Consider the following 11,928-nt stretch of genomic DNA (forward strand, 5'->3'; position numbering starts at 1 on the left):
CCTGCTGTGGAGCAGAGATCTCCGCCCAGCCCAAAGAGCATGCCGGGATGCAAGGGGTGTCTGATTTATCTTAAACCAGCAAGGGGTCTGGGACAGACGTATAAACCGGTTTCATAGTTTCATAGTTTCATAGTTTCAGGGTCGGAAGGGACCTACTAGATCTTCTAGCCCGACCCCCCGCCAGGGCGGGAGAACAACCCAAAAAACACAAACAAAACCACTCACCCTAAAAACAAAAATGGGACTCAAATGAGTCCAGCCAGGGAAGTATCCAGCCTCTTCTTAAAGATCCCCAGGGTAGGGGCCAGCACCACCTCCCTTGGAAGGTGGTTCCAGCTCCTAGCCGCCCTGACTGTGAAGTAGTTTGCCCCAAATCAGTTAAGTCTGATATTACATTCAACCAGGTTTATCTTAAACCAATTTCTGCCATTTTCAAGCCAGTTTATGTGCACTGAACATCTGTTCTGTTACAGGTTTAAACCAGTTTCTGATCACTTAAACAGGTTTATGTGTAATGTCTATTCCTAGCCCATGGATTCATATCCCATTACCTGGGTTAACTTTGATGACTCCTTTGTTCTTAAGAGCTTAACGTCTGTTTGCTTGTCTCTCCCAGCATTGCCCCCATCTCCCTCTCCTGCCTATATCTGCCTTTTCCCCCTGCTTGTCTTTTGTATTCTAATATGTATCCTTCTTATACTCTGCTTTCTGCACATCCTTTCACAGCATCTGATGAAGTAATCTACAGCTCATGAAAGCGTGTGCGATAGATAGATAGATAGATAGATAGATAGATACTTTGGTTAGTCTATAAGGTGCAAATCTACTCTGCCATCTACTTGACTTCAGACTAACATGGCTAACTATGTCTCCCTACATCCATCATGGCTGCCAGCTATCACCATTTCTACACTGAGCATGCTTAAGAGGGTCTCACTGCTCATCATTCCACTGGGCATGCTCAGGTTGCATTTTTAAATGTTCCCTCCAACAGTATGGGGTTGGGGTAGGCATGGATTATGTTTAGAAATATAGGTAGCTGTTAGGATTTGCCTAAATGCCTAAGCAGGTTAGGCACATAATTCATTGAGGTCAAATCTGGGTGAGGTTTATCCAACACCTAATTAATGTTGTTAATCTGAATCTGGGTGCCTTCTGGACAATGGACTTTTAAAATATGTTAGTGGGAGCATCTACACGTGAAATTAATGTGATGCAATAAACTTTGGTACATATTGCACTGGAGTTTATTGCTGCCAGGCACTGTGTTTACATGTTCACCTGGGACCGCATTGGAGCAGCCCCAGCTAGTAGGGGTGAGGAGGACAGCCTGCCAGCCTGGGGCTGCTCTGACCCTGCTCAACATGCTGCAGAGGGGCTGGCTGGGGCACAAGGGTGCTTCAGGGCAAGGCTAGCCAGCAGGCATCCCTGCACTGAAGCACCTTCATGCCCCAACCAGCCCCATCAGCATATACACATGCCTTGCTGCACGCTGAAGAATGCCGTAATAGGATAGCACTTGTGTTTACAAGTACTAACCTACAGCAGAGTTAATTGGTTTCCTGTGGCCTAACAGAGCTACAGCAGGCATGTGTAACTACTGAAACTTCACTGCAGAGCTAATTAGGCAGTTAAATACTGGCTACATCTACACAATAAATGTGTAGATGTAGCCAGTATTTATTATCTAACGTGTTAATATTACACTTTAAATCCTGCATTGGACAAAGTTTGAGAAACAGAAACAGGCAGCATTTGTAGGACAGAGCGCAGGAAAACTGCATCAGCAAAATTGCTTTTGATGGGTTAGTGACATTGCTAAAATGCTGTTGACTTGCTAATCGCTGCTGTTGATTGGCTGTCTCTGCATACTCTCAGGTGGTGTTTTATGGGACATCCTTTGATTTCAGTATGATCATAAGGAATAAATAAAACTAGCTGTCAGGTCCTAACTGCAGTTAACAGAATACTGAAGGGGAAGCCAGTCCAGAAATGGAGAGAGGATCCCATAGCGCAAAATGAAGGCAAGAACAACTACTGCTGGGGGAAGTGTCTAATTTTTCACAAGCTTCATAAATGGTATACCTGTCTGAGCACAGTCCTACAGCATAGGAAAATATGGGCCAAATTTTCAGCCATGCTACAGCCATTTTGCATCCATCTAATGCAGTAGTTGTCAACATTTTTAGACTCAAGGCACCCCTTATAAAATGCTAGCTCTTAGTTTACACTTGTTCTTTTTTAATATTTTTTGAGTATGGAAAAATAATATAGTCTTGCTTTTGCAAAGAATTCAGAAAGACCACTGTGGTTCAGAGTGTTTTTAACACCATGGATTTCTATTTGAAATCTCTGGATTTATCTTGTGAATCATGTTTGCATACCTAACAGTACTAACATTGCTGGGCACCCTTGAAAGAATCTCAAGGCATCCCTCCATGGCACCCTCATTGAGAATCACTGGTTTAATGGCTAAAAAGAGAGGGGGAGGGAGGGGTTTGTAAACTTGTTGGATCCAGCCAGTGGAGGATTCCTTTCTGTAAAGGCTCCCTTTACATGTTACATGTATCATACAATTACCAGGTTAATTGTGCAATTAATTTAGACCAGCTACTCATGCAAGTTTAACTATTGCACCTTAAAAAGGCCCAGCCAGCTATAAAGTTATTGTTGGAAAGTGTGTAGTAACTTTATAACTGGTTTCTATCCAGCTTTAATTTGCACATATAGCAGGGTTTGTCCCTGTGGGTGTGAGGCCTGTCAGCTAACAGGGCTCCCAGCCACAGGAGTGCAGCACACGTAGCCTGGCCTGGTAGTCCCATAGCTGAGGGGACTCTTAGCCCCATCAGTGCCCCATGGCTATAGACTCTGGGTCTTGGCAGTGCTCTGCTGCTGCTGATAGCAAGAGTCCATCCAGCCGCAGATTCTGGATCCCAGCAGCCATGGGGTGTTGCCATGGCTGCAAGTCCCATCAGCTGGTGTAACTGCAACTTGTAACTGCAGGAGCTTGTTACTTGCTAGTGTAGGGGGAGCCCAGAAACAGCTCTAGACTCAATTTTAATTTTAATCCACCCATACAATGTGAGTGTTCAGGTCTGAATGTTTAATTGGCACCAATTTGAACTTTCATAATCTGATATATTCATCAGACCACTTTTCCAGGACCTGTATTCACCCCAAAGTGTGTGAAGAGGTATGGCAGGGGGGAAAAAACTATAAAATCTTATTTTTAAAAATCACACTTCCTCAAAAAAACAGATATGTGAATATGTAGAGAATTCTGCCACAAAAACTCTTAGATGTGAAGCTGGTAGTGGTGTAGAGTCCACTAGGGTGATGTCACACAAGACACTGTTTTCCTCATATAAACTAGATTTTCCCACATCATCTATGGGAAAATGCAGTCTTCATAGATTTTTTGTGTATACTAGATGTACCTCTACATTTTTTTCAGGGTCCATCTCCATGAACATGGACTAGGAACATAGCTAGCTCCTTTTCTGATTGCTTTTGGCTTCCTAGCTGGCTGGTACATGCACATGAGACATCCAAGAAGAGTAAGTTACACTTCAGCAGTAATAGTGGTGCATTATGGCTCACTGAAAAGGAATTAAGCCAATAAGAAAGATGCACACATTGCAAAGGTTTCCCCTTTGAAGACTTGGTTCCCTCTCTCCTACCTGCTCCATGTGGCCATAGCCCTATATGCATAAAAATAAAGTTATATATTTTATCAGTAGCTACACAGAAGAGCTAGGTCTTGCTGCTTTTTCTTTCAATGTGGGCATCATTCCATCTGCTTCTGTTTTTCTTCTCTGCCTAGCTATGCAGTCAAGGGTAAAGGTCCTTCTGAACCCAGTAATTCATCAAACCAACATGGTTTTGGCACTCCAGTTCCTATAACCAACAGTCTACAATGGAATGATGTGGCTAGAATTGCATCTGAGTCCCTTTGATTCCCCAGCCTGAAAAACTAGATACTCATTTAAAGCTGGGCCAACTGGCTTGGCAGAAGTGTGTTGCAGTACTCCAACTCATGCCTCTGAAGACATAGCAAGACAGGAGACAGGGTTCTGCCACTGTGGTGACCTATACACATGGTCAGAGATGGAGCAGGTGGGGTGGGTTGTTTTAATTAGAGCCATTCCCAGACAACTACTCTAATTAAAACATGTCACCATCACATGTATTAAACCGCTTCACATTTTAAAATGGCTGTGGGATGCTTTATCTAAAGTTCATTTGATGAGGTTTAGATAAAGCGCTCTCACGGCCATTTAAAAATTGTATAGGCAGCCTGTCTCTCTAAGCTCAGAGGTGTAACTGGTTGCTTCAGTGCTTTGGGCAGCAGTTGTGCACAGGACAGCATCAGTGGCTGTGCCACAGCCAGAATAGTTGTATCAGTGCCAGCAGCATGTCTCCTATTCTTTTCACACCCCCACCCAGAGTCAGTGCCTAGGACTGGTGTTGTAACAAGCTTAGATCAGTGCCCAGCTGGTCCCAACTGAATGATCATGACAACCCAACTCCTGAGGCTGCAGAGAAACAGGCCCCACCTGCAGCAAGACCAGATCAGAGCCCTAGGCCTCCTTCTTGGTCCTAACTGGGCAATTAGGGCAATCAATCCTACCTGTCCTGGCCAGCAGTTCAATGTCTAGGGAGATTTTGGAACTTGCTCCTGACCCCTCTGTGCTTCCCTGACTTGCTTTTTGAACTCTGTCTCTAACTATTAGCTCATCCTTGCTTCAGTTCAGGTACCTGGTCTCAACTCCTGGCTTACCGTGACCCTAGTTTTGACTTCTGGCTCCCTCTGACCATAGTCCCTGGACTTTGCCCAATTATCAGGTGATGTTTCCCAACCACCTATGCCCAAGTTCCTAAAAATTTCATACTCTGTAGGCAAAATCTATTCAATACTTTTATGAGTAACTGTTATAGTTCCTCCAAAACAGTTGAAGCTTCAATATGATCTCTTATTTAAATGTGTAATGAAATAAAACAGGAAAAATAGAGGTCTAATTAACTTCTATCCTTGCTAAAGTGAGCTAGAGTGCCTAATATTGTTGGATCCTGTTTGTTGCTACTGTGGGAGGTCTATTCTGTAATTTTGTAAGGGCTTTTCTCACATTAGTAGAAGTTTCTAACTGTAAAAAAAATAAAAATAAATAAAGGTGGGGGGGAAGTAGCATGTAAATGATCTACTATTTTGCCTTGTCTTTATGACCTTGACTTCTCTTACCACCCCTACCAATGGCATATTGTTAATTCATTCCACTGTTTAAAAATGTGATTATATTTTGTTGTGGCTACATGATAATCATAATCACAATCCGCTTTTGTGTTTGCTTTCTAGAAGCATTTGAATGATTGACTTTTACTGGTACAAATGGTCACAGAAAGCAAACTTCAATATCACATGCATGGGTATTCATTGAAACTAAATGTTACATTCTCATGTGTAAATATTTCTGCCAGAAGTATTTGCCTGTTGTTCCAATGAGTGAATAGAAACAATACCTTGTGACTTATCTGTCTTATCACAACAAACCAACCCAACTCAAATATTAAATATTTGCAGATAACCATTCTTGATTAATCTACAGGGTTAAATGTTTAAAGTAATTTCGAATAACAGATGATTCTGAGGAAATTGCAATCTGTTCTCAGATATTCTATTTGTGAAAATGAAACAACATCATCAATTAAATATTCATTGTAAATTATTTGTTTGTCCCAAACTGTAGTAAGTATTAAGATACGGTATTTCTAAACTTATCAAGCATTCAACAAAACTTGTCAGGGAAGGCATGTGTGTGTGCATGCATGTACATACAATATACTTGTATATACATTACACACATGCACAGATATTTTCATTGGTACTATTTCTCCCCATGGAAAAATATTAATGACTTTGGAAGCCAGAGGAGACCATTGAGAAGGAGATGAGTAGATCTGATTCTGAAGTCCTTTCTCTTTTTATTGTTCATTGCCAAGACACTTGTATTTCATATATCTAATGCTGCATAGTCCTTCACAACTGTATTTGCACTTCAGTGAAATGAAAAGAAAAAAACCAGCAAAATATAATCAGAGTCTCTAACTCTTACTCAGATTCAATAAACAATGGTCAAGGAGAAGACAGGCAGTCTGTAGCTATTAATATTTATGCAAAGTATGTCTTAATCTTTTTCAGATGAAGTTCACCTTTGTAGAGGACTATTCCAAGGCGTATGTTCCACCTAAGTCTCAGTTAAGCCCTATTTTGGCAACTGAAGCTATATATGAATATTGCCAGGAGTTTGTGTTGGCCTTCTATATGGAAGAGAATTTATCCAAAGGTGCTGAACCTTAAATTCATAACATTATCTGGGAACTGATCTCATGTACAGTCTTAACTACACAAATAATAAAGCATTGAGACAAATAGGCTTACCAATTTGTGTAAAGATTTGTATCAGATTCCACTTTAAAGCTATTAGAATACAAAAATGCTGAAGTTCTAGATCTACAACAGCATCTATCTATATCTATATAGATATCTATCTAGCTATCTATCTAGATAGATAGATAGATAGATGCTACTATTTTAATAGCTTTAAAGTGGAATCTGATACATATATATATCCCCTACAGCAAAAGTTCTTTAAAAAATGGCCAAGTCATTTTTCTAAATTTCTACGTGAGGGAATGCCATTTGATAGTATAGTAAATAGGGTTTGAGGGTCACTAGCATTTCTTTGCTAGCATTGCTGCTAGTAAAGAAATATATAAGAGTACCCTGAAAAAAGTTCTTCAGTAAGAAAAAAACAAATTATGCACTCTGATGATACATTGAAAACTTTTAGTATGAATGCAACTGAATTTTACTATAACATACAAATTAAAAAACACAACAAAACAGTGCAAACATTTTCATCCTGTGTTTATCTTCATGCTTTACTGGCTGAAAATTGTGTGTTGCCAAGACTAGATATATTTAGATGTGTGTGTATGTATGAGAGAGAGAATATATGCAGGGAGGAGGTGGGGAAGATTTCACCTGGAAATTTGTAAGCATGTGGGGGGGAAACTAAATATAAATAAAGGTTGCAGAGACTGCCAAGTTGGAGATACTCATCCTCTGTGACCTTAGTGGGTGCAAACAGAGGTCAGTCTTACCTCATTGAAATGAATGAGAATTTTGCCATTGACTTCAGCGGGAGCTGGACCAGCCCTTAAAATCCAGAACTTTGAGTGTTGAGGAAACTTTTTTTTAGTTGTTGTAGCTATGTAATCAGTAGGGTTACATACATTTGAGCAGGTCTTGACAGCCTTTTCTATTCAGAATGGGGCATTTTTGCACACTCTTCCCTAGAGGTAGCCAGCTATGTTTATCTGCAGTTGAGCAGGGCAGATTTGCACCTTACAGACTAATCCAAAGATTCTGAATTTTGTGCAGAAGATCAGCACAAGGTCTAAGCACTAGTTACACACTCTTTTGAAGACTTAAGTTGCACTTAAGTGATATGTATGCCTATGCCTGGCTTCCCTTGAACAGAAGAAGTGAATTTCACTCTAGTTAGCTCACATGACATTCTAGATCAGTTGCTGGTCTTTTATTTTCCCAAGCAGTAAAATTAATTAAACTCACTATCACTGAACAAAACAAACAAACAAATACTGACTGGTATTTTGGGATCTGAAATATTCACTGAATAGTTATTTTTACTCTATTCCATCATCTAAGGTTTTTTTAACTTGCGTTATGATGGTAAAAAATTGTAAACCACACTTATGCAGATGCCATTGAAGACTGGAGATGATGACATACAGATTAATTTTTATTTATAAATGTGAGATTCTAGGGACCCACCCAATATATGGGGGTGTGAGATTTGTTATCATTGGAGCTGAACCATTCTAGCAGGACTAGAAAAATATTTTAAGTTAAATATAAGAAATTTCAAGGTATATTTGGCACTAACTGCACTTGCTTCTTTATTCTGTAAGGTGCTGAAAGACATGAAATTCATTGCCTTGAAGGTTTAGTCATTGAGAGGGTAAAAAGATTACATTTGCTGTATGCGGAAGATATATGTTGGATGACGGATAGCTAGGAGGTCTTTCTATGCTATTTCTAAAGGCTTCATGGCCAAGCAGATAAAAAGTTGCCTTTTCTGTTTGTAGGAAAGGTTATCTTTCAAAACATACCCTACACAAATCAAGCAATGTTTATATGAACACCTCTTTAGTTTTATTTATTTTATGATACAAAAACCATTTCCTTTGATCAGTCATATTTCAATGAACTACAAACTGTTCACTGTTAGTGATGGTTCTAGGACTTGAATGAGCAGTAAAATGCCATTAAAGCTTTCATCAGACCTTAAACTGCAACAGGAACCCTATTTAATCTGAGGAGAAATGGGCCATATTGGTGATATAGGACCCAAGTCACTTAAGTACATGTTTAACTTTTGGTCAACAAGCCAATGAAATCCCAAAATATTATATAGTAGCTTTATTTGTCCTCTTTAGAAATAAATTCAACAATGCCTTTTTTATCATCATCATCATCACTATTATTTTCATGTTTTTCCATGAAACACATTTATTTTTTCTGACTCAAACGATAATAAACTCAGAGCTAAGATATTCTGACAGCATCTAGTCTTTTCTAGCATGGGCTACAGCTAAGTTAACATTAATATAAATATGTAAGGATTTTAGCAGCAAGCAAAAGAAGTTTCCTGGAATAGTGTTAAAGGTGTCTAAAGTTTCAACAAAACCAAGCTAGACTTTCATGCTGGTAACCAGACCTTTAAAGCAGAAATTAAATTCCAGAGCCCTCTGCCCCTCAAAGTAGCTTAGTCCTTATGAAACACAAAAAGACAGAGAAGAAGAAAGATCTTACTTATTATAGGCATAATCAAGCTGCCTTACTTTCTAGTTATTTATTTTTCTTAAAATGTCTTGGGACTTGTGCATCATTATCTTCAGTGAACATCTTTAGTAAACAGGGAGTTTAAGTGTATTTGTGTTGTTCTGGCTTGTTGCAGTTGTTGACCTGATTGGATCACATGCTGCTTTGATCATTTAAAAGTATGGAGGTTTTACAGATAAATGTTCTGGAATGGTTTGCAAAAGCAAACTAAAAAGAAAGAAGTACTTGTTCTGTTTGTTTTCTTCCTAATTCATCAGAGTTTTAAAGCATCTTAGAGGTAAAAAAGGTCCCCACCACAAACTATCACTTGGCTTTGAACATTTATATTTAATCATTTCCATCTTATAAAAAATGAAATATTCCTGGTGATAAAGTTTCTGAGGTTCATTTGAAAAGGTAGTTGGGCATATCACCCTCCCCCATGGTTCCTAAAACATAAAAGATCTAATCTTGAGCTATTAATTAGGCCTATGTGAAGCAGCTAGTATTCATTTTGGATTTGAATTCGGCCAATTTGAGGGACAGTGATTTGATTTGGTGATTCTAATCACTGTCCTGAATTGATTCAGCCAAATCTGATTCAGGGATTCAGCTGCTGCCAAATCAGCTGAATCTCCTAATCCAACAGGCCCCATCCCCCTCCCACTCTCACAGCTGCGTCAATGGCTGCCTCACCTGGCCCCAGCATCCCAGCTCTTTAAAAAAAAAAGCCCAGCACTCACTAGTTAGCTGCCAGGCGGGTGGACGATCCCCACTGTCCCGTACTGCTCCATGCTGCATGGGGGGCTCTATCATGAGTCCCCATCCCCCACCTGCTCTTCCAGCCCCAGCTCACAACTCTTTAACAAAGAAAAAAGCCCCCACTCACCAGCTCCTTCCAGGAGAGGGGGTGAACCCTGCTGCCCCCCATTGCCCTGCGCTGCATGGGAGGGTTGTCCCATGAGCCCCCACAAGGCCTGATGGCAGGAGCCGGTGAGTGTGGGGCTTTTTTTTTTTAAGAGCTGGGACTCTGGGGCCGGGCAGCGCAGCCATTGACAGGGCTGGAAAAGCAGGTGGGGGATGGGGGCTCATGGCAGAGTCCCCACCCATGCAGCGCAGGGTAGTGGGGGGCAGCAGGGATTGACACCCACCTGTCAGGAGCTGGTGAGTGGGTTTTTTTTGTTTTTTTAAAGAACTGGAAGTGGGAGCCAGGCAGGGCAGCCATGGGGTGGGGCAGGGGTCGGGTGTCACTTGGGGAGGCTGGGGGAGCAGGCAGGGGATGGGGCCTGGCAGGGGTCCCCCCATGGTCCCCTCCCCTCTCCTTCAGCCACCCCCCCCCCTTGCCCCTACTTACCAGCTTGGAGTCCAGATCCAGCTCCCTGCGGCGGCAAGTGGGGACTGCCTGAATCTCCAAAGTTGTCTGAACCTTTTCTGAATCAACTCAGACCTTTTTATTGGTCTCCTGATTCAATTTGGATTCAGAGATTCAGCTGCTGAATCGGACCAAATCTCCTCCGAATCGAATTAACACCCAAAGCTTCGCACAGCCTTACTATTAATTGGTGGACATTTTGCTGTTAGTACAGGATGAAGTCATTATGTGACTCAGACAAACAGACAAGATTGGTGTCTTTTGTTGCATGACAATGCCAGTTTGCTCTGTTGGCTTGAGTTCATCAGCTGCAGCGACTGGAATGTGTGACCCCTTAGCACTGCATGAGATTCTGAACAAGAATAAAAATATCTCATAGAAAAAGAGTCATCCTGTTGAGGGTACCAGCATAAAAATAGTATGTTAGTACATAATTTCATCTCCATGTTCTTTGATCATCCTAAAAGGTTGGCATTAAATACTTTACAAGTACTCAGTATGTCACTGTTTCTTTGCAAAATTTTCTAATTATTACCCATCATTTTTTTATTCTCTAGGCTATGTTTTCTGAGAGACTCCTGTGCCAGTCTCTGTATACCAGCTTGCAAAACCTGTCCTTTGCATATACAAAGAGACACCTGTACTTTCGCTTACCCATTTTGCTGTTTAAATGTTCATTGTGAATGTAAATCTATGTATACAAATGCATAGATGTATAAGTTAGGATAGTCTTTGACAAGTGAATATAATAACTGATTTAGGAATTTCTTCAGTTGTAGATAGATATGGAATAAGTACACAGTTAGGGTTTTTTAAGTCATACAGCAATCTAGTAAGGAAGGAAACCTTGGTCTCTTGACTAGTATTTTCTCATTCTGACTACTAGATCTGTCCAATACTGAGCTAAACATATCATATCATACACTTCATAGCTCTATGTGATGCAAAATGAAGTCATACCCTCTAAAATTAAACTATATAGTACTAAATGGCATGATGTTATACTTCAAACTCAAGTTTTTAATGGAAAATTGCCCTAAAATCCACATTGATTCATTCTTGAAAGAACTAGTGTTAAGGACAGATATTCAAAACTGGGGGTATTGTATACCATATGCATGCAGTTGTTCCCCTGCATATGCGCACACAGTTATTGTAAAGGAAGTGACTTGGTTCACCTGTACCTAGTTAGGCAGTTAATCAATATTTCTGCATACATGCACCCAGTTTTCATTGACACATACAAAATTGGGTCTTTATTTTTGCACAGGCCTCCCATTTTGAAATTTTGACAATAATAAAATTGCTAAGAAAAGCTGAAAGTTTTTGCTGTCATCTCTACATCCTGATATGCAGCTTTTGTTAATGATGAACTAATTTGCACTTTAAGGGTAGGAACAGACATTACACATAAACTGGTTTACGTGATTAGAAACTGGTTTAAACATGTAACAAAACAGATGTTCAGTGCACATAAACCTGTTTGAAAATGGCTGAAACTGGTTTGAGATAAACCTGGTTGAATGTACTATCAGACTTAACTGATTTGAGTCAAACTGGTTTATGCAATGTCTATCCCAGACCCCTTGCTGGTTTAAGTTAAATCAGACTCCCTCAGCATCCCAGCATGCTCTCTGGGCTGGGCAGGGCT

At 40.4% G+C, this 11,928-nt stretch overlaps 1 protein-coding gene across 1 annotated transcript in view; it reads left to right on the top strand.

Moving 5' to 3' along the window:
- The first annotated feature begins 2,018 nt into the window (after positions 1–2,018).
- Positions 2,019–11,928, top strand: part of LOC102385476 (transducin-like enhancer protein 4) — a 175,773-nt gene continuing 165,863 nt past the window's right edge. Inside the window, exons 1-2 of the mRNA XM_025192948.1 lie at positions 2,019–2,024; positions 6,197–6,341. Coding sequence (XP_025048733.1) covers positions 2,019–2,024; positions 6,197–6,341 — 151 coding nt within the window. The remainder of the gene's footprint in view (positions 2,025–6,196; positions 6,342–11,928) is intronic.

Source organism: Alligator sinensis, unplaced genomic scaffold (assembly GCF_000455745.1).
Source record: "Alligator sinensis unplaced genomic scaffold, ASM45574v1 scaffold1445_1, whole genome shotgun sequence".
NCBI classification, from domain to species: domain Eukaryota; kingdom Metazoa; phylum Chordata; order Crocodylia; family Alligatoridae; genus Alligator; species Alligator sinensis.